Source organism: Antedon bifida, chromosome 1 (assembly GCF_963402885.1).
Source record: "Antedon bifida chromosome 1, ecAntBifi1.1, whole genome shotgun sequence".
Taxonomy (NCBI): domain Eukaryota; kingdom Metazoa; phylum Echinodermata; class Crinoidea; order Comatulida; family Antedonidae; genus Antedon; species Antedon bifida.
The window spans coordinates 24,684,702-24,709,773 of record NC_136226.1 but is presented as its reverse complement, the minus strand read 5'-3'; the positions used below and the strand labels follow the sequence as shown (position 1 = coordinate 24,709,773).

At 34.9% G+C, this 25,072-nt stretch overlaps 1 protein-coding gene across 1 annotated transcript in view; it reads right to left on the bottom strand.

Moving 5' to 3' along the window:
* Positions 1-2,581: 2,581 nt before the first annotated feature.
* The window catches only part of LOC144847178 (uncharacterized), a 30,505-nt gene continuing 8,014 nt past the window's right edge, over positions 2,582-25,072 (bottom strand). The window contains exons 2-5 of the mRNA XM_078703607.1: positions 18,929-20,615; positions 9,610-9,719; positions 7,385-7,553; positions 2,582-6,841 (exon numbers count right to left, since the gene is read on the bottom strand). Of these exons, the coding sequence (XP_078559733.1) occupies positions 6,513-6,841; positions 7,385-7,553; positions 9,610-9,719; positions 18,929-20,591 (2,271 nt within the window). The 5' untranslated portion in view covers positions 20,592-20,615 and the 3' untranslated portion in view covers positions 2,582-6,512. The remainder of the gene's footprint in view (positions 6,842-7,384; positions 7,554-9,609; positions 9,720-18,928; positions 20,616-25,072) is intronic.

Here is a 25,072-nt window from a genome sequence, read left to right as displayed (position 1 = left end):
CCAATTTAATGAACTTGTTATATTTGAGCTATGTTTTATTTCTTTGTCATCTTAAAAATAAAGTATTAATTGGCAATGACTTATTGGTAAAATGCACATGTTGAGAATGTTTTAATTGGTATAGGATTATAAATCCAGATTTCAGGTGATTGACTGATGATTCAAATGTGAATCACTCAAACTGTTACGATATCAATTATAGTTAAGCTAGAACTGTCAATGTTTTCCTAAGTCAAAACATGCATCAAAGGTGAGTTCGACAGTAAAATGTTTACAGTGTCAGCATTTAATTAAACAAAGCATTTATATTATACCAAATTAAACAAGAAATATTTCTTACAAAAAACCGCTCACCGATCTACATGCATCTCAATATTTATTAGCAAATGTTTTCATAGATTCTCTTTTCCCAGACAAGCTTTGGGGTTTGTACATGCCCAGTCCGAGTTTCCAAATACCCATTTTTTCAGCCGTAGTAAACTATTACCGCATGGTAACTGTTTCCTATTGCTTCCGTTGTCTTGAATATAACTGCCTAAAGGAGCGGCATGAAAAAAATCTTGAAAATGATACCTTAGTAGTTGTGAAACTGTAGCTTAGTGGTTAATGTGATTTCCTTCCAATCCAAAGTTCCATGGTTCAATCATAGTGCTATGCTTGTAACTCCCCAGGCCTGAAATAAGAGGTTATAAGCATGGTATGGTATCCTGTACTTAGCCAAGACTTGGTGTTGGAAAACTATATTATTATGCACCGTTTACCGGTTTTAAATATGCGTATGAAATAATAAAAAAGGGTTTTCTACAATGATCATAAGCCGGTGGGAACAATAACTAATTTAATTATCATACCACTGGGGAACTTGACTTAAGCGCTGTCTACACTATCAAAACAAGCACGAATGTACGATACTCGGGGTACAGCAAAAGAAGCTGTAATGACGTCATAAGACCGGATGTAACGTCACATACACATCAATAACCTTGCTACCAACTACGGCAAAACGGTACCATCTTCGAGACGTGATATGGCTGCATCCGGTTTGAAATTTAAAAATCTATAACTTTGAGGACATGTCCCTGTAGTATATTCATGCCAAATCCCAGCTCAATACTACAACGAATAAGGGAGGTGTAGTACTTTATAAATCGCACTTTTTACTCAATAGTGTCCAGATGGAGAAGATAAGTGAATCCTAGACTCGGGTACCCCGAGTAAAAAGTGGATCTCGTGACAGTGGGATGTGCCCAAATATGATAGTGATATGATGTCATCGTGTCCATATTTGGGCACATCATATTTTTTTTGTCACATAAAGTGACAGAGCTTTATAGATGGATACACTGAAATTAATGTAAAACTAATCGGCTTTGTTTTGTATCTATATTTTTTTAAATTTCTAACTATATTGCAAAATTGACAAATGTATTATAGCCTATTTGAAATATTAAAGGCAATTGTGAACATCAACAAAATCATTGTAAGCTCTAGATTACTGTTGCTTTACTCCATGCTGTTGTTTACCAATTTATAATAGTGAGTTAAAAATATATATTTTACGAGACTTTTAATTGCAAAAGAGTTGGTACATATTTTGCTCATATGTTGTATGTGTTATATCTATCACTTATAGCCGTACCATACTTTTTCCCCCTCGGTTGGCATTTACCCAAGTATGTCAGTATTGGCTTTCCTGTTTATTCATCATAGAAGCGTTTGTAACTACCTTTGGTGAATCAGCTTATAAGCGTATGCAATCATGTATTGGCCCAATCTCGAACAACAGACCAGCGCAAACCAGGAAATAGGCAAACTTGTTTAGATATACCAAGAAATGTTTAATGAGTAGCTGTATTGCAAATTGTCAAGGTTAAAACTCTAGCAAAAACATTCTTTAAATATGATAATTTGATCAACTATAGTCTAGGAGCTACTACTGTATTGATAAAAAAACGTTTAATTGCCAAAAAAAAGCGCCAATCTAAATTTATATTGCGAGGTCCAGGGGAATACTCCATATTATCATAAACCATTGTTTTCTCAGCATAGCCAAAATGTGTATAAAAAGTTTCTACTGTGATAAAAGAATAAAATGAGATTAGTTAAACATTAGGAGGGAAAATAGTATTTTATAGAATATGACATGAACATTTTCCCTTTTTTACAGGTAATGACCAGGGAAAATATATTGGGTATAATTGTAATATAAATATAAAAAATTGTCAATAATATTCACCCGATTCTCTGTACTGAGATTAGATTTCTCCAGTATACAGCAATACATGTGTTTCACATGTATTCAATGCTGTGTTACAGAATGTTCCTATGATACTGGGGAAATATGTGCAGATACAGCACTGAGAATGGGTAGCATGTTGTACATAAATAAATTCCTAACACGAGTGGAGTTGGTTTTGTTGTGGGAACAAATTCTGCAATGTGACACAGGATTTGAACCCTGAAAATAGGTAGGCAATGCAAGCAACATACCCAAGCTACAACACCACTAGAATGGGTAAATAATAATAAACATTGTTTTGAATCACAAGTAAATTAAAAAAAAAACAACATTCACTTAATATTGTTTACAAAATTTATTATCAATATTATATTCACAAATATTTGATTGCAAAATACACAAATGTAAGCAATGAAGCTTAAGCTACTACGCAATATACTACACGTCAAACAAGGTACAACAAGTTGACTATATTATTTGCATAGATTTTAATGATACGATGCGATTGTTTGTTCCAATACTGTATATTCCAACATGTAGAACACTTCTGATTGCCAAGATAAGCTATTTCTTCTATATAGCTGAGACATTTTTATGTCCTATGTTTTATTTTAATAAAAAATACAGTCAAAATAATCAATTTAAAATCTGTCACTAGGAACAATATGAACATACTATTTCAACTTGTAAAGTCACTTAAGGAACACAAGATTTTAAATCATTTATGTTTGCCTTACAATATTTAATCGTTTCATTTCCTTTTATAATTGTAAATAAGTAAAATTGGATTCCACTTAAAAATAATTGACTTCTTAAAAAAAAAAAGCAAATAGCTTTCTTTACTTCTTTTTTTTCAATATTAATTTTGGATATATCTGTGTACACTAACTAAACACCCGATTCTTGGTTGTGTATTTAGATTTGCCCAGTATCATAGGAATATTCGGTAATACAACATCACATGTGTTCACATGTATCTCCTAGTATCATATACCATAACCTAACACTTAAAACCTAACCTTACATTATACAGGCACCACATGTGATGCTGTATTACCAAATATTCCTACAATACTGGGCAAATATTGTAGTATTTGCAGACACAGCATTGAGAATCTTGTAGAATAAATATATAAAATAATGCCTATAATCATTTTGATTGAAATTTCTTCAGACTATAATGAATTGAGAAATCAAATTGGAATATGCTTCTTTATAAGAAAATGAGTCTATGTCCTTACATCTTATTTTTACATTTCTATTTAATTTTGTACAAAGAAATATATATATAAAAAAAACTGAAAGACAAATGTTTAGTTTTCATGGACCAGCCATGCTTAAAAAGTAGCCAGGAAAGGTTGGAAGGGAAAGGGTGGTTGGAGGGGAGAGGGCAAGGGCAAGGGAGGCAGCAATTATTTTTACTAGGTGCGGGTTTCATTCTTTCTTGAAAAATTAATTAAAGCCAATATTGCTCCTCCAAAATAGTCACTATACTCAAATATTGACTCTTATAAAATAGTATAGTGCACCATACAAAAAATGTTATATTTATAACGTTTTTCCCTCAATTTATTGAACTACAATAGGTATTTTCTTTTCAAATTATTTATGATTAATAAATTAATATTTTTATTTAAAAAAAGGCATAATTTAATTTACATTGTATTCTGACCAAGTCATAAGAAATAGAATTGTTATCATTTTAAAATTTAACATTTGGTATAAATGAAAAAATACAATTTGTTTAATTTTATTTTTTAGATGCACTTTCTTTAAATTTGGAAAGCATCTATACACAAAACAAAACAATAATATCTATTAATAAAACAAAAAATGAATTTCTCATGTAAAGTATTATGGTTTGTGCATCTTATTGATTATTATATTTGAAAGATTACATTAATATTTTTTAACCAAACTTTCCTATATATTCACTCAATTTTTACTTAAATTTCTTCTTATTTCAACTTTCTTTAGTGAGAGAAAATTTAAGTTGCTGTTGTCAGAGATTTTTACTGAAAATTTGACGCTGTAACGCAGGATGAAAATAGTTCTCTGCTAATGTAGCATCTCTCAGGGGAGATAATGAGTCACCACTGTTCACAAACTTTAGCAGACTTTGCCAGAGTGCAATAACCAGACTGTTATCTATTCATACTCTGATTAAATAAAGAACTTTCGTACTACAGTAATACAGTACGAACATTCTTTATTAGAAGTATGTACATGGTGTAATGTTATCGCAAACATTTGTGTAGTATCCTGCAATGTTTAAAGTAATAACTAAAAGAGTTATTTTAATAAGAATTATTACCATATTTTACACATTTTACATAACTTTTAGAAGATACAGTTTTGTGCCAGTATGTATCTTATAATGTTGGGTCAATAATCCAATCCATCACCTCAAAGTTAGAAAATTGAAAAAAGTGATAATAATTATTATTAATTTTAAGGCAAAAGATAAGTCAAAATAACTATGAAAATGGTATGTAATACTATACTATTATTTATGTAAAATGATAAAAACAGTCTATACCGAAGTAATATTTTGTGAAGTACTTGTATACATTACATATAATACATACATTTAATTGTTTTATAAATAAACATAATATAAACATACAATACAATAGGAAATAGAAACGGATGGGAGTGGGAATTTTGTAGAATTGTGTGGTAAAATAAATTATTAAACAGAATCAATACAATCTGACAAAACCTATTTAACTAAAATAATCAAATTCAGACTGATATGAAATATGAACTGGTTTAAAGGCCCATTTACACTAGGAAGATAAAAAGGTAAACATACATTTTTCTCACATAAAACAAAATAAAAACAATTTTCATTCTAGAACTATAGGATAACCATTATGCTCTCTTTGATGAAAATAATATTTCTACACATCAAATGATTGTAAGAACAATAATATCGTGACGATACAACGATTTTATTGTTCTTATTTATCATGACGTCATTTGATTAGATTTAACAAATATTATTTTCATCAAAGAAAGCATAAATTGTTATCCTATAGTTCTAGAATAAAAAATTGTTAACAAGTTTTATTTGAGAAAATGTATGTTTATCGCCTTAAGAATTTTTTGTCTTTCACATGTTTTTCATAGTTATACAACTTCAAAAAATTCATTTTAAATACAAATGTGTTTTTTTTAAAATTTATGATATTTGTCAGTGAAGATTAAAAGATGAATTTAAAAGCGTATTAATAATGTTACAAAATCCATCTATTTTTAAATATCACAATTATACATAAACAAAGCAACAAAACTTCTTCATATTTTCCATCTTTTTTTATAAAGTAAACTATGAAATATATACAATTCTATGTACATTCTGGCAACCAACAATTTGATCAATACAAGTTGGTACGCTTTAGCATAAATATTTGTTGTTTTTATCTACAAAAATAAGTTCAATTTCACCCAACACCATTGACTTTATTAAACATCGTCTATTAATTTATATATGTATATTTATTTATTTTATTTTCCATTTACGTAATTGAAAATACACAATTTGAAATAATCAGTTGATACTTTTTATTAAAATAAAATATTGTTGCCTAAGATTATTATTTAAATGTTTTTCTTTTCCAATACAACCAATTAATTAATTTTCTTTCTATAAATGTCATTTATAATTTCATAATTATTTAAAGATACAGTATTAAATATTTAATGATAAATATTCTTTGGCCCCCATGACAAGTTTAATTAAGTGTAAATATAATGAGTATACAATAGTACACTAAAGATACAGAAAAGTTTATTATAGATATATATATAATTTTGATCCTGGAATATCATAGGAGATTGTGATGATACAGTCAACTCTCCCGATACTGGACTCTCTGACACCAAAATCTCTCCCAAACCTTCTCTTGAGGTCTAACCAGTCAAAAATTCTTATTTATACCATTCAGACTTTCCAGAAAAAAAGTCCAAGGATTCCGATATTGGGAGTGTTGACTGTATTACTAATTTTAGTTCAATAATCCATATATTATAGCCATACATTTATAATGCTGCATTAAAACACTACGAGTAATGGACATGTGTATTCTTACAAGTCAGTAATGGACATTGCGTATTCTTACAAGTCAGAATTGGATAGCTTTTGTGCCGAGGTCAGAAATTATGGTAATTACAGAAGCAAGCATTGTTACTTTACATTAATTTGTAGTCATTGGTGCTGCAGTTTAATGGAATTTAAAGGGCCTCCAGTAGCTGCAGGAGATGACTTTCTTTATATATCCTTAAGTATATCATCTGGTGTGTAGTATTGTCCTTCTTTCAAATAGTCTTTTAAACGCCTTGGTAGCGGCAATAAATCTATGTGATCGAGTCGTGCATGTTTACGTATCACAAACCGACACATGTGCTGCAAAGAACGTGCTTTCTGGAACCGAGAGATCTGGTAAAGAAGCTGCACTGGAGCTGGTGGGAATCCTGGAAGGCGTGGACGGAGGAAATAGAGGTAACGCCCATTCCGAGAATGTTGCATGGCTTCTTCGATGAATTCCACAATGGAAGCACTACCATGAGAAGTTGGCTGGGACCAGAAACTAAATTTACCTGCAAATTAAATGTAATAAGTAAAGTATTTTGTAAATACATCAGTACGATTACTAAGCCAAGAATGTATATGTTTGGAACGACTCAACAAGAAGATGGCAGGGCAGACCCCTGATATCAATTTCCTAAAAAATAAGTAGTGTATAATAGGTCTTTTGTAAATTTAGTGACTGTGTATTTTAGAGCCAGGATTTTTAACACCAACCTTCGACCTTTCACTGATTATAAAATGGTGTTATTATTTTTTTTTATATAACGTGTTTAATCAGTAAAAACACAAGGTTGTTTAACTCGTTTCAGAACAGAAACTATTAACAACAGAAAACAAAAGCAATTTGATTTGAGAGTTTGGTTTATTAGTTTTTTAGTTTTGCCAAAATTACCAACCTTTTCCTGTTTATATTGTGCAGTAGAAAATTAGGAAAAAGCTTATTATAAACAATAGAGCATATAACAAAGAAGCATTTCAAACAATGAAGTTAAATTTACAATGCATTATTGCATGATAGAGTAATTGAATCATGAATGTAAATATAGACTTACCATTATGGTGTTCTATTCTGGTGTGGTGCGTTGTACTCTGCGCACGGAAGCTAAGGCTGAGTATGTGTCGATCATCGGAGCTGTCTCTTACGAGGAACGAGCCATCTGGTGTGTTTTCAAGACGTGATTCAGCATCGTCCCAACTCATCGGTCCCCAATACCATCCACGCTGCAAGAAAATTGATGGGCTTGTATAATTATGATACAATTATAACAATCTTCACTGTAATTGGGGAGGAGGAACTGTACTGAAATGTACTGTAGCCTCTCTCATTCATTGTCACTTTTCTGTTTTTGTTCTTTGTTTGTACTGTATGCCTTGTGAAACTTAATGAATAATGCACGGAGAGAACAACAACAATTACAAAGGTCTAAATGTTGCAACAGTACGTTTATTCTTATTGTGTACTGTACACATTTGCTAACATGTTTTTTGTGTTGGAAGATATGTTTTCATAAACACTCCAATAAATAATATAAAATAAATAATATTAGCTAATGTAAACTATATTATCTGTATGTGTATGTATCCATTACTATTTAATTCCTGAGATGGCCCCCGCTTATACTACCAAACAATGCCTGCTCATTTCCTTTGAAACATACTCATTGAATCACCAGTCATTGTTGAGCTCACTAAAGTTTACCAAAAAGCAAAGCACACAAAGAAAAAATATGGCAATTGTTTTCTGGATTAATTCTGACAGACGTTTCAGAGATACAAAACAACATTTCAAAACTGACAACATTTGTCAGTACAACTATGTTAATCTTTCTACAAAAATGTCAAATAAAGTTAGACAAGTTTGATTATATGATTCTTAACAGGTTAAAAACATCACCTGTTTAAAATTCTTTGGCAAGGAAATTTAGACATATATACATACAGGTGGTTGAAATTATGGATACACGTGAATCACTCACATTTTAGAGAAGGGTAGTATATTTATACAGCTAGGCTACATACGTTTTTTATTCTGCTTATCCTTAAGGCACCAATAAGGTACAGATTTAAAGTTGCTGTTTTTTTTAGACTGTTCTTAAAATAACTTGTGTTGATTGTATGTTTTTAATATCTAGATCAAGAGTCCCTATTGGATGTAATATAGGTCACAATACTAAGTCATTTTAGGCTAAGAAAATAGATATTAATAATAAAATGTAACCAAAATAACATTTATCCCTGGGTAAGAATATTATATGATATTTCAGAATTCACAACAGCTAAAATAATAATATAACATATCATTTTAAGTGGAATTGTTTGTAAGGTTGCTGAAACGTCACATTGTGGCCCTGATTGGATGTTGAAGTGTATCATCTGTTACCATTTTTTTAATACCATCCTTTTATAATCACTGTGTCAAACTGTCCCACTTCACATGAATCTCTATACTGTATCTCTACATATAGTTTAGTATCATAGGTAAATTCTGTAATAATATTTCTGTAATAATATACTGTCACATGTGACAACTGTATTATGTTAGGTTAGGCTACCAACTAAAATGACAGACATTCATCTTATCTCCGATTCCAATCTAAGACCTCCTGCTTCCTCCACTCTACCCTTCCCATTCTCTCCCTCTCGTCTATAACATACATTTTAAACCCATTTTCTGCCGAATTGCACGGAATTGTAAATAATTCTAATTTTTAATTTGTTTTTATATTGTTTTGTTTGTATACGCGGATATTTGCTCTTGATGCATCAGCAGCGAATAACATTGAAATTATTCTGCAATGTTTACAACATAATTTTAATAATGTTATTTGATTAAATTGCATATTTACTAATAACTATCTGTCAGTATCAATCAACACAATAAGTGCAGATCATGTGCTAATGTTGTATTACTTTGGATGTGTATATTATGTTATAATGTTATTAGAAGTATGGTTATCAGCAAAAAAGATCAAACACGCAGTACTCATCTATGTTCTGCCTAATAGTTGAATCTATTTGGCTTTTGTATCTATTCTCACCTCTGGCTTATTGGTAAACAAAAACACAATATTTTTATCTAGCAATAATTCTGAGCTAATGAATAATGAAGAGCTAATGTAGGCACGAAATAGACCTTTTGAAACGTAATTAATCAACTTTTAGTTTATATTGGCACGATCGTATTGTTGTTTCGATATTGCATTCTCAAGTTGGTATCAATTAGATAGGTGTTTTGCTTGATACAATCACGTTCTCTTAATTAATAATCAGAACTTACGTCACTAATTTTGCGTAAACTTGAGGTAAATTCTGCCCTCGACTTCTCAGCTTCATCATTAACGATAGCATCCCTTTCTGGCAGCTCTGGTGGTACATCATTATCATCATCTAAAAATTTCAAAAATGAGTAAAATGTTATTGCATTGTATGTAGAAAAACAGATCCATTGTCAAGCCTTGGTTGCCCAATTTATATCTGAAAACATGTGAACTATGACCCTGGAAGGGTCCTGCTTTGACTGCGACAGGGGTTTGGTTCGGTTTCTAAATGCTAGTGCATTATTAAAATAAAGGCATCAAACACCTACAGAAATAAAATTCTATGATATTAATTTTCTTATTTCATTTTGATTAAAGTTATTTTTTGCATGTCTGTCTTTTTCTAATTTTCAAGTGTACATTGCAGAAAACAGGATATTGTCGGTAAACAGACCGATTGATATATAATAACAATTTCATTTCCACAATTAACTGATATTTTCTTCAATAAAAATTCAATTCAATTTTGTTAGGTATCGATGCAATTAAGGGCAAATACCTGCATAAACAGACAATACATTATTTAAATACAATATAGGTTGATACACTATGATGTGGATGAGTACTATAAAGCCATCGCATTTTTGACATTTATGTTTAGCGAAGATAGGCATACTTGAGCATATCAGAAGCATGCTGGCATTATAACTAGTGACAGATAATACAAAGGTCTGACGTTATGTTTCTGCCTATTTTACCATCATCAAGAAAAGATAGCTGAGGAGGTCCCTGGAAATTATTAAATACCTATACAGATACAGTATGTAAAGGTCAAGAAAAACTCTAATAGTATTTTCTGTTATAAGATTACTATTTAAATCCTTTTAGATTACTAAGTTGTAAAATGTATAATATTTCATTATCAAAGATTTGATTTTTTTTTCAAGATTTGTTTATAAAATAGCTGTTTTAACCTACACTAAAAATGGATGCAGGGGCTATCCAGATTGTCGTGATACAATTTACCACTAAAACTTTGGTTTGGCTAGAGGTCCAGTAGTAGTACAATTTTTTTGTACATACTGTAAGTTGTTGTAAATATAGCTAAACTACTTCCTAAATTTAACTTTAAAACTTAACCCTCAAAATAATCTCTCTCACTATAAAGTAAAAAGAAGTTTCTCATGGGAGTCGAACCCCATACATTGACAAGCAATGTCCATAGTCTAATCCATTTGACTATACAGACAGCTCGAAGGAAAGCATTTGCATTAGCGAATTGGTCAATTCTTACACCTTGGATGTGACTAAATGTTTTTTTTGTGTTGTTTCATGAGGGATCCCCAACTTATGTACGAAAAGAAATATTGCTACCAGGGTACACACTTTTTCACTAGAAAGGACAAAAATTCAACTATATAAATGTTCAAAGAGAATGACTTGCAAAACAATTCACAATGGATTTGACCAAAAATAAACTGCATTACATTACAATGAATAGAATGTTTTAATATATTAATAGAAAAAAGTATAAACAATTTTTTCCCAGAAACCTATAAGGATTTCCTGTCCACGTAACAATCAACGTCATTCAAAAGAAGCAATATATTGTTTTCCTCTTTTGTAGCGAATGAGAGCCAGGTGAATAGGAATTAATTTGTAACCATTTATATCTTTGTATATGTGTATTTATTTGAATAAATGCCCTGGGATGTTTATGTTTCAATAAGGTTTTTAGGAGTATGGGCATTTATTTATTTTTTTTTTTAGTCTGTGGTTAAACTATGGCTCATTTTAACCAAAAACTCTCAGGGTAAAATTAGTGTGAGCAAATACTAGTAGTAGTAAATAATTAAATATTTAAAAAATTGATAATCTATAGTCAAAATATAATACTAATGTAATCATTTTTTAATAAATTGATTGTATTACAATTTTATGATCAAAAACTCATTTTTATATGATCATTTTTTTATTTTATGTTGTTTTTAAAAAAAAATGATCTTGAGAATAGAATTGAGATAGTTCATTAATTGTAATGTAAACCAGTATTAATTTAAGTTGCGTGTCAACGACAGTTTCATCAAGCTGATAAACTTTGACTTTGATTAGCCTATACTGTACTAACTCCTGTACTACTCTACATTAATCTGTTCTACAGATTGTATGTTTATAAATAATAAATTAAAATTAAATATACAACTAATTCAAATACAGGGAATTGAACCTATGCCTTCCTTTTCTACAATATGGAAACACCTTTCTGGTTTCTACTCTCGCTAACCATTTTGTTTCCGACTATTAATTATTGCTTTAATTAATCAAACTGTTGAAGTATTACAAAGCTGAGAATCTGGACATTTGTTATTGTAATACACTCCATTAACACAGTTAGTCTGTGTACACCAGTAGTAACTCAATAAAGCCTATATACAGGTCATTTAATATCATTGTTATCCCGTTGATAAAACACTCAACTTCACAGCATGTAAAACTAATGAAAATCAATATAGCTAGTGGTTGTTAACAAGAACAATACTAATGTGTGTAAATCACAATGGTTTCCAAATAGCTCAGTTTAATTTTTGATCAATATCTGTACCTTTTGTAAAATTATTTATATTCTTAAGGCTTGCAGACTAACTGTAGTGAAGTAGGTGGCTAAGGGAAATGAGAAAAGTTGGTACAATAACATGAGAAAAGTTGGTACAGTAACATGAAAAATAGCTATGTAAATTTTAAGCTTTTAAATCGATAGCACTGTCTTGGAGGGCTAATGTTTGCTGTAGTGAGGTGAAGCAGAGGTACTTTAGTCTTGATCAGCCAATTAATTATGTCGACTATAGAATTAATTCATTTACCAACAAATTCACTTGCTTGCTAGTTAGGCTTCTCATTTCGCTAGTTAGATTTTTACAAATAACAATGTTTTGCTAGTGGATAAAAAATGTAGAATATCTTTACCATTTATGTTCAAAATTAACCTATGTACATTTACTTTTACCTATTTTCTCCCTTAAATCTTGGCATGATGAAATCCATTCCATTTGATAAAAATATTGGTTTGAAAATAAAAATCTCATTTTTTCACATAACTGTCGTAAGCACAATAATGATTTTAACAAAAAGATTGATAAATGCCAGCCCATGTACAATAGGCCTACAAATCTTTCTTTATTCTGGAATAGCTCTTTCAATACACAAGTACTGGTTTCCCAAGAGGTCCAGTAATTCATTTTAACACACTCATAATCATATAAAAAGTTATGACCTGCGATTACTGGTATATAACAAAAGCTTCAGATTGTATTATGTAATACAATTTTGAAAAAGCGAAACATGTCATTGTCATGTTTCCTATTGATATAAAATACTAATGACTAAAGTAAAACACCTAAAAAGGCAAACCCCCAGTTGCGCAATACTAAACAAAAAATGAAAATCATTAAAATTGCCAATATTTTTCTCACATGATCTACAGTAATTGCACGCATCATGTTGGGAAAATCCATTAAAACTGACGAAACAATTTTTTCTGGAATTGCTAAAAAAAGGAAGGAAGTGGGAATATAATATAGATTGGATCTACTGTAGTTATTTGAAAATTTCTAAAATTTAGTAAACTATAAAAAAGGGTTCAGAAAAAGAGTTTTCAATGTAACCACCTACAGTGAGTACAGTATGTCACAACAAAGATTAAAAATCACCTTTTTTTAAATAGGATTTTTTTTAAAAGATTTTTTGATAGGAAACTCCTTCAATAAGATGAGTCAACAAAGATACGTTATCTGTGAAATGCAGTAATTCATTTTAACACACTCATAATCATACAACCTCAAGCTATGGTGCAGTGTGCAATGCTTTAAAAAGAAAGTCCTATCTTACACTGTTACCATACAAATGGAGTTTTTATGACGTTGAAAAAATAGTTAAAGATACCTTCCCTACAATTTGTGACGTTTTGTAAAAATAATACATATATATTACTTTAAAAACATTAAACCAGGTCATTCCTCGTCATAAAAGTATGTTTTATGGTAAATTATGATAAAAAGTGAGAAACAATGCACTACCTAAGTAGCTCGCGGCGACTGACCTCTCGTGGACGGTCTTTAGGCCTAGCCTAGCTAGGCTTTGTTTTGTAGGCCTAGCTGGTAAATATCGGTAACATACGAACATCGTACGCTAGCCATATACCTAGCCTGATGTTGCATAGTTGCTGCATTAATTGTCTTTCTATTTTTGGGGAAATTGGGAAAAACCCGGTATATTTGCTGAAAAGTTAGGAGTCTTCCATTTGTTTTGGCTTCACGTTCGATCGAAAAGTGGGTGAATTACAGAAGAAAAACAAAAATATCAATCCGCGCGCAATGCATTTTGGGATTTATAGCGGGCCGCTATAATTATTAGAATCAACTTATTTTTCACATTTTTAACCATTTAAAGACGAAAAAAGTTATCGCAATAAGACCATAGTATTATTTTTACATTAAATATAGTTTGTGATCTTAAATTAGATCTAAAAAAAGTAGTGAAGGTGTCTTTAATATACTGTAGTGATGCTGAAAGTGTCCTATACAGTACTTTACAGTTGTTAATACCAGTTGGTAAGAAATGTAGCAATCAGTCCAGAGCCATATAAAAAGCTACGACATTGGGTTAAATTCATGTGATACACACTGGAGCAAATTGTGTCAAAATTGTCTCCATAATAATGCATGTAAAGTATAGGAGCAACAAAACACTCTAAACAGTTTAATATATTTAAACAAATTTAATTGCACATTTGAAGGTGAATTATCGATGTGCAAACTACACCGTATTAATAACAATTATGTAATATTTTTTAACTCATAAAGTGTGCTTGCTGACCAAACAAAATAATAAAGTGTTGTGGATATATTTATTATATTAAACAATAATGGCAGATTATCACAAATGAAATGAAATTTGATAACGTTGGTAGAGCAGTTTGTGTCAAAGGCAGCTTCTATTTTAATCAATCTAATGTCGTAACTCTTTATATATATAAGGCTTTGAATCAGTCACCACCAATGCCCCCTCCCCCAGGCAACTTTAGGAGCCTCCGGTAACTGTTACTGTACCAACCCAGAAGTAGTGACCTAAAAACAACTACAAACGATAGGCTTTGCACCAAACGTTGTACAGTAGTTAATTGCTTGAGACGTCCTTAAACTAAGCTTCGGGCAAGCTGTTTAATTGGCTGTGTAAATAATGCAATTATCATATTATTAATAATTAAATTACATGCTAAGTGAAAATCAGTTCATTTGGTAACCTGCTTTCTCATCGCATTAATACATTAATCAAACAAGTAGATGGACTTGTTATACTTTATACTTTGGGTACAGCAAAGGCACTTTACAGTTATTAACAATTTATTCACTTATAATTTATATATAGATATAAAGCTATAAAGTTTAAAAAGCAGAGGTCTGAAATTATGACATTTTACAAACTATCAAACAAGATAAAAGATTTATACAGTAAAGATACTTTATTGTCACATAACTGATTGTACATGAACAACAAAACTAAAATGCTTAGAGACATAAGAAACAGATATCGGGGGAGTAGGGGATGGGTGTGTTTGTTGGAGTTTTAATAGAATTTTTTTGGTTGAACAAGAACAAGTAAAAGATATACTTTCCCTATCCATTAATAAAATTAATTAAAGCAATTTTAAAACTTACAACAATTTATTGAGTCAGCCCAGCAAGGGGTTGAAAACATTCCGAGTTTGTAAACAACCATGTCCTTTTAATAAACCTCTAGGCACCTATATAATTACTAAATATCCTGTAAAGCAGGGTGTTACTTTAAGAACAGTTGCTGTCATCAGCCAGTAATACTGTACATTCTGCAAAGATTTTCAATATCTGATTCGTTCCCCAAGTCACTCTGCTCGAAAAGAGCAGAAAATTAAATAATAAAAATAATTTACAATACATACAGTAAAAAACAGAATTCCAGGTAAACATTTTGAAATAAGATCCAAATTATTCATTTCATTTCATTTATTTTTGTCTCCATAAAAATACAATATAAAAAAACATGGACAAAGAGCAAACAACAACATCACACAAAACCAGGCAGAGACAGGATTCCTAAAAAGTGAACTTAATAACTATCTCAGTCTCCTATTGCACTGATTGTATAAAAAACAATTAGAATATAATTTGTATATTTAAACATAAACAAGCATTGCTGGAGTTAGATCTGTGGCGTTAGTGAGGGTATGTACAGTACTGTAGCTGTGGTAAATAACGCAACGACGTGGGGTAGTGAGGTGCATTCATAACGCCACTGCCTAGTTCACATGTAAAAGGAGTACAGTATGCTACGCAAGACGTAAGCCAGCCTCACGCTATAAGTGTGAACACCCTCTAAGTAGGTCTAAATAATCTGATGAAATGTGTAGTTTCTTTTTAATTCTATCAAATTTGAAGGCCAATTAATTATCCAATTTCAACAAGTTTTATCTAGAAGCCTCTGTGGCCTAATGAAGTTTGCCTTGTCACCAAGAGGTCACAGGTTCTAAGCCAGTCAGAGTCATTTTATAACACAGGGACCACAGTCCCTTGTTAGCTACAGCACACTACACTAAACCATTATAAAGTAAGTTACAAGGTACCAGTTAAACACTGAATGTATTAGTTATTACTGTATTTTACGTTTGTTTAAATTTATCTTATATGCATACAGTTAATATAGTGTACTGTATAGCCTACAGCATTGGAAACTACTGTACTGTTTAGCGGGTTGTAGTGTATTAAACTACTGTGTAGTATCCTTAGATTAGGAAGGGTACAGTTAGTTAATTTAAAGGAATTAGTTGATATAATTCCTCCATATTTACACTAATCTTCTTTATATTTTAAATAGTGCATCAGCAAATATAGATTTCTTGTCAAAAAGCCAAGGTTTTTACTTATGGTATAGTATAGTATACCAGGAAAAACCAATGCCAATCATACAGGAAGGGTTCTGTACATACTGTATATTGAAATTTAAAACAAGGAAGTTACATGATATTATTATAATTGAAAATTGAAACATTCAACAGAAAGTGTTAATGTTTTTACAGTTGAAATGTGTATGGAAAAGGTTTAATAATAACAGTGTTACTGTAATTGCACCAGCCAATTGCAGTGATGACATTACAGTATAATTAAAAGTAAAATCCAAAGTACAATATAAAATATTTTGGTTACATAATGCAGTTTATGTTGTGTCTAGAGTACAGTAACTTACTGGATAAACCAACATTAGCCACAATATGCGTTGCAATACTATTAGTATTATACATCTCAAGTTCTACGCATCTGGTCCAACCTCAAGCTCTCATGCCATGAACCAAAATATCATGCTTTTTCATCAATGTCAAATTAATTGAAAACATCATAGTTCTTTTGTTTACATCATCAGAATTATACTGATCGTAGGCCAAAACAACATAAAAATCCTTTTTTGGGACGTTTCGAGCCGGTCAGTCAAGATGTTTCGTCCCAATTTAGGCCGGAAAAAAATGGCTGGGGACATGCGTTGGGAGTTTCAATCTCAAGCCAGCAGTAACCTCAAACTTAAATGTTTCTTCTTTAATACTAAATATACATGAGGGTATGTTAAGGTCTACACTATGAATGATCATAATCAGACTGAGCCAGTACAATCAAGTTTGATACGAAAATGTACAGTACTGTACATACAGTACAGTACTGTACTGTACATACAGTACAGTACTGTACTGTACATACAGTACAGTACTGTACTGTTACTGTAGGTCTCTCAAGTACAATACATAAAGTACTCAAACCAAAAGAAGTCTGACAGTAAGCACTGACTACAATATGTGATGTGCTCATTATATGGCAAGTCATATCACTACAACAACTTTGATAGTGTAGACAGAGCTTTAGAACAGTACTGTATACATACTTGTACAGTTAGTACTGGATGGCAACAAGGAAATACAACTGAAACTACAGTTTTAATTGAATGTGAACAAAGCAGTAAGAACCTGTAAAGAATTTTGTACAATGAGCCTCGCTGACACAATAAACATAAATGTTTTGTTTGTTTTATAGCTAACAACAGATTGCCTCACCTCACCTTATAAAATGCTAAATATAGCAAGAGAAAGGAAATTTCAGAACTTTGCATCACCTCACCTTATAAAATGCTAAATATAGCGAGAAAAAGAAAATTTCAGAATTTTGCTTCACCTCACCTTAAATATACTGTAACGAGGAAAAGGAAATTTCAGAATTTAAATTAGATACTGTACACCAAACTCTTAAAAATAGTCGCTTTTATGTGAAACTGCCCTTAAATGTGAGGTCCGCCAAGATGTACAGTACTATAGCTATATGTGAGCTAATGTTAGCTATTATAAAATACTGTAGCGAAATAAAAATGTGCTCCTTTCCATGTTTGACACTACTGTAGGCTGGTTAACCTAAAAAAGGTACTATCTGAAATTTTGTCTACTATAATCAGTAAGATCCCCAGGGTTCAACAATTAACACATCTTCTTTATTCACAAATAATTTATGTTATTTTATTTATTCACATCGAACAAGTTTGTGCGCCAATTACAGGCCTGGATATGGATGAACTATAAACTATATCATGTTTATAAGTCTAATTTGAGGCTTGGGAGTTAAGTTACTTAACAGTCGTAAGTAGTGCATAGAACCCTAGCAAGTACAGTACATTAGGTCAGGATTGAACCCTAGACCTTGGAATTGGAAGGCAAGCATGTTAAAGGACAACTTGACCGAGGACCATATTTTAACAACGTATTAGGGATATACATATGATTTCAGAACAATCGCAAAATTAAGGATATCAGCCGTCTCCGTAAATTGCTGTAACGTCACAGGTGCATTGCAAAATTTACGTCATGAGTTTTCTGGCAAAGTGGCAAATCGCGAAAATTTCTAATAAACAAACTTTTGTAAATAAATTGTAAAAAATATAAAATGTTGATTTTTTTTATTGTTTCTTTTGCTTATCTCGACTCATTAAGTAGATTTTGCAATGCACCTGTGACGTCACAGCAATTTATGGTGACGACTGTATGGTGAGCGCGTGCGGCGATATCCTTAATCTTGCGATTGTTCTGAAATCATGTACATCCCTAATACGTTGTAAAATAAAAATATTGTCCTCGGTCAAGTTGTCCTTTAAGACAAGCTACAGCTCCACTACAACTCCATACTTTGTCACTATTATCCCAATGTACAGTATCCTTTGACTTCTGGTCCATAACTAGATCCCCATGGAAGAAAAAATAATTTTGAAAAAAGATCTTACCTTGATTTTCTGGTAGACTTGATAAATCTTTAGGTTGTATTGGTAGATAGCAATTTGGTCTATTTGTTTGTTCACTAATATCTGGAACTTTTTCAGTGGGAATATCGGGAAGCGGTCGTACAGATTGTCTTTTGCCATTAATTACACTGGGACGCTTAAACCTAAAAATTTGCGAAAAGCGTGTTTTGAAAGGCATGGTTGAAGATTTTAAAGAATCTTTTGAGTCCGACGTCAAACCCGGAGGCCTCGGTAAAGATTTAGTTTTTCTTGCTGTGTCCGAACCCTCTAAAAAGTGTTCCATTGTAACATGCGTATCATCATCACTATCCATATCGTCGATATCATGCAGCATATCAAAGTCAAGAAATGATAGTCTAGGTGGAAGAGGGGGTGGTGGAGATGGTGGAATAGGATCAGAACAGCTCATTGTAGCTTGACAACTGCGTACACGAGTCAGTGGGGGTTTTGTTTTCCTATCAATTTTTGGTGGTTCCAACAGATGGTCTACTCTCATTTCTTCCGATTTGTCATCATCTTTAAATGAGATTGCATTCGTATCCAATGAATCTTCATCTCTAACACTACTTACTTCTCCACAATCTTCTAATTTACCGCTAACCATATTGTCTTTTTCAATATTACTATCTATATACTCAATTCCAGATCGCGATTTAAATTGCTTTTCAAGCGCTAGTTCGAGCCTGACATCCTCTTCTGTTAAAATCTCCGCGATGAAGGGTGTGTTGGTACACTTTTCATCAACATCCCCTCGCGACGAGCGTTTTATCAGAATGGGCAATACATCGCCAGTATTATCGTGATTTACTTCCGTGATTTTGCTCATTGATTCATTTTTTATCTCTTTTAAACTATCAGTTTCACAATCCATTTCTGGTGTAGCTAATTGGGGTGAAAGGTCATCGTGAGCTACAGTTTCTTCCATTCTGTCATCAGGATTTGGGTTCTTTTTAATTTTAATATGGGATACAAATACATTTGTAGTAGAGCTACGCTGACAGCTAATAGAACCTTGTTTATAATTTGTGATTGACGTTGGCGGACAAAGCTGCTGGGGTTCATTTTCTGTTACATTCGAAAGACCTTTGACCCACGCTTTTGATGCATTTAATTCTTGGTTACTCAAAGAGTCTATGTGCGTTGAGGAGTACACATTTTCATTAACAGAACAGTTAATCTGGGGTGGTTTACCTTTCGGTCGTGCTCCTTGTTTTTCATAATCAGCCTCATTTTCATTGTTGTCCTTTTCTCCGGGCGTATTAATTGCGCCATAATGTGAGACCACCATGTGCCTCTCTTCAAGCAAATCCCCATCCTCATTAGCTGTTGCATAAATTTCTGAGGAATCACATGTAATCTCATTAACATTCATATATTCAGCATTTTCATTAGATGAACTTTCACCTTTCATTAAGGCTAGATTATTAGTCGATTCACCATCCAGGTCTTTCCTACATGTTCCAAATCCATTCATTATCACACCCTGGTCATCACCTAATGATGTCAACATGTCTCTTTTTGAATAATAAATGGATTTATCATTTTTTGCCCGGTTGATAGTATGTCGGATTCTTTTCAGGAAGCCAATTGTAGATTTTCTATCTGTAGTTCCAGAAATTTTAAGTGATTTCTTTGATGCAAACATCTTTCGGTTGTTTTAGCAAAAAACCTGCCAATAAAACAGTATAAAACAGTATAAATTTAAAATTGAATTGTTTATGAAACTAAAACATGTACTGTAATTATTCCCTTTATTTGTTGTATCATTAAGAATAACTTGATACAGTACCTTTATTTTTATAACACGAACATACACAGGTACAGTATTACAAGCTTAACTAAATTAAACATTAAACTTACTGTATTATTATTTAACTTAATAACAAGAAATATAGTAAACTGAGTCATTTAAAATGAGTTAATACAGTAGACACACTGCATAAAAATGAAATACAGGAGCTCACAGAATGAGTTGTCTTCAGTCCTGGGACAACCAAAATTACACAAACCAACAGTGGTGTTGGTAGTCTATGAGTGCTAGCTTACCTGGATAAACCGACAATAGCCCTTTCTCCTCGAAGAGCGAGATATAACTCGAAAAGTAGAAATTTTCATTGAACACCCCACTCCACAAGTGGTATAGTCCATGAACTATGCCCTCAGGTGGGAGCCTCCCCACAAACCACCATCATCATTTCGCAAGACTTCTTGTCTGAGGGGACGGTGGGAGGGCGTTTATCCAGGTAAGCTAGCACTCATAGACTACCAACACCACTGTTGGTTTGTGTAGTCTATTTTGTGCCTAGCTTACCTGGATAAACCGACAATAGCCAGTATAGCACCGGACTAGATACTAGTCGGCGGTGGGAGACAAGTTACAAAGAGTTTTGTATATCCCTTACCTTCAGCTCTGCTGTGGCTACTGGTGTGATGTTTGTGGAGATAACGATGGGGTGACATGAATGTTGACTGTGTTCGCCACCTAGCTGGCACTACCTGGGTACAACACCTATGCAACCACATGCAACTGATGCATGTGAATTGATGGCGGAGGAGTGACTGATAAAGTGCATAACTCAATTTCAGTTGTTGACTTTGCACATGGTCGACTCATAGGAATTCGAGTACCATTGGAACCGTCCGATTAACCAATGCCTGCAGGCCCTCTTCCTCCGGTCCCTCACGCTCTTGCTCCTTGTCGGAGAGCGTGACCATCGTCGTGTCACTTTCGTAACCTCTGACAATGGACGGACCCTCAGACACTGACGCCTGAGGCGGGGGCCGTAGTTCTGTATATGGAACTGGGGAAGGGTCGATGAGAGGAGAGGCTACAGAGGGCATCTCCCTCTGCATGCAATGCTCTCACTGCTGCTGCGATGGCCTACAGAACTGCCGGGGACAGAGCATCCGGGTCTGTAGAAGCCGCAGCGGGTGCAGGCATAGCGAGAGGAGCATCAACATGTACGAGTGTAGGATGATGAACACAGTCAGCAAATCGCGAGCAGTCAAGCATCTTGCTAGGAAATGGTTCCTATTACTAGCCACATAAAATGACACTCAAACCTAAACCAGATGTTAGGAAGGAGAGTGCAACTCTCGCCAGCATTCATGCAGTTTCATTGTGATGAATGCTCAAAGGCGAGAAAAGTATGGGCCTAGCCTGAAGGCCCACCTGGAGTATTAGAGTGACTAGATCGATACTGACGTCCCAACAGGAACAAGGGCCTTTACTGGAGGCCAGTCTCATCTCATGCACTCAATAGACTGTTGAGATGCAGATATGCTTAACCATCATTGAATCTCAGTATGATTGCCCCTAAGGCATACCGGAAGCCCGACACGGTGCAGGCCTGCAGACCTGACTCAACCAGGTAGAGCAGGAAGGCGCTTACCTGACCCAAACTTAACAGGGTCTATCGGTTGGCGCTAGCACCAGTGAGTAATGTTTTGGTCGGCTAATATATTATAGACGGTGAGGAAGATTCCTGTTGGGATTCTATCGCGAGGGCGGCCCGCCATCTAGATACTCCTAGAAGGCAATAGATGTGCATCATGTCATGACCCACCTAAGAGGATGAAGTTGATGTTCCAGCTGGGAACCAGGGCCTCCAATGGAGGCCGTTCTCTAAACATGCCACGCAGCAAACTTGATATTGTGGTGGATGTTGAGACGCTCGAACCGTCTGAAAATGTCGGTGTAATTGCACCTATGGCAGACCGATAGCCGGATACGGTGCAGACCTGCAAACCTGACTCAAACAGGTAATGTAGGAAAGCGCATACCTGACCCAATGGCACCAATTAATATAATGCTTCCAACGGCTATTATAGACGGTGAGGGAGAATTCCCGGCGGGATAAGAGGGCCGCCCAAAGTGGTTGAGTGCATAGGTGACCGTATGCGCTTGATGCACTTTCATAACCACTTCCCGGCGCGAGTCTGAACAAAGCCAGCAGATGTAGCGTCAGAGACACATCCTGAGCCGGCAAGAAACAAGGGCGACAAAGCTGGCCAGTGACACTCATGTGCGTAGCCAGTCGAAGCCGATGGAGCAAGGTCTGTTTGATTAAGTATTGCACTACCTTTGTGCATTAGTTACTGTACCCTCTCGTGAGGGGGGCACCTTAGGCTCATCACGAGGAGAAGTGCTCCAGGAACAAGGGCGACGAGCTGGCCAGTGACTCATGTGCGTAGCCAGTCGTAAGCCGTCGGAGCAAGGTTTTGATGAAGCATTTGTTACTGTACCCTCTCGTGAGAGTGGCACCTTAGGCTCATCACGAGGGTAAGTGCTCCGAGGTAAACCAAGACATTGTTGGTTTCCCGCCTGTTCATAAAGGAGGTGTCAAGGGCCATGGTCCACCAATTGTCTACAGATATGTATGCTGTGTGTGTAGAGTGCCGTGTACTGTTAACACGAAAAAGGCCATTGATAGGCCGAACAGCTGCGACAAATTGGTATAGAAGACCATAAATAAGGAAGCGCAATCGCGCTAATCCTGCTCTCCAATAGTAATGTGAAAGTACACATCTTTCAGGTCTATTGTGGCTGCCCAGTCACCTCGACTTAGCCCCAACAGGTAAGATGAGACTGTCTCCATCCTAACCCATGGGGATGTAACCATTTGTTCAGACTATAGTTTCATTATAGGTCGCCAATCACCTCTGCGGTTAACCAATGCCTGTAGGCCCTCTACCTCCGGTCCCTCACACTCTCTCTCGCGCGCTCCTCGTCAGAGAGCGTGACCATCGTCATGTCACTTTTGTAAGCTCAGACAATGGACGGACCCTCAGACACAGATGCCTGAGGCGGGGGCCGAAGTTCTATATATGGAACTGGGGGAGGGCCGGTGAGGGGAGAGGTTGTGGAGGGCATCTCCCTCGGCAACGCTCTCACTGCTGCCATGATGGCTTACAGAACTGCCGGGAAAAGTGCATCCGGGTCTGAGAAGCCGCAGCCTCCTTCTCTCTCTTTTGAGAGCAGGCATAGCGAGAGGAGCTTCAGCGCGTACGAGTGGTAAGGCGAAAACCCGAGACTGTACATCATTCATCGACTTGTACAACTGCCTCCTCTTGAAGCAGGACATTGAGGCCGTTCAGGAGCACAACACTTTAGTGGCTCTAACGGTAACCTTGTCGGAAAACTCCTTCTTACCAGGAGGTTTGTGAGTATGATGCAGTAGGTGTGTCATTGAGGCCAGAACCTACCTGTCCACTGACAGGGCCTTCCACACTCGGGCATTTGGGCGACCTCCCACATGCCTAGCCTTAGAAAAAAGGCACCGGCCCCCGCCAGCACGTCACATGTACCTGTGATCACAATATTGCTGACCATGGCTGTAAGACATGCAACCCTACCGATCTGCCTCATGCAGACTGGATCTATGGGTAAAGTGTTGAGGTCTTGAACTCAAGATGGCGGCGGGTGTGGGCACGGAACGCGATGGTACTACTGAATACGTTGAACTAGTAGGTACACCTAACAGGGACCTGGGTGGCAGGCCTGCTGCTTTTCTTTGAACTATGAGCACATCAGCTCACACATGTACACTGCAGCACATAATTGGCCTGAGGTACCGCCCTCAGGTCTTATTAATTGGCCTACGCACCACTTCAAGAATTCTCTAGTCGGCTGTAGACGACATTAAGCATCAGGGCCGGTAGTACCAATAAGACGCTCAACCTGTCCCTGTGGTGGAAGACAATTTGGTCCAGCACCACACGAACACCGCAAGTAACCTGCAAGTCATCTCCCCATGCACTTCTGATCTTTGTACGGAAAGATCATGTCATTGTCGTATACCAGCGACAACATTTATATTATTGATATAATATGGGAAGGCAGTACCAACTGGTACGATATGAGGGGAGGAAGACTGAGGAACCTTCTTCCTCGGAAGAGCTCTTAGCACTGCAAGATGTCTCCAGCTCTGCAGGGGACACCGTTATGCTGCGTTGTTAATAGAGGAGCAGTGTTTGATGTAGGCACGTGCGAAATGAGCGGTACCTCCATAGGCTGCGATTAATAAGTGCCTGTTAGGTCCTCTACCCCAGGCCCCTCACGCTTAAGCAACAAATTCCTCACAGCGTGACCATCCGTCTAGACGCTAACTCTTGACGATGGGCGGA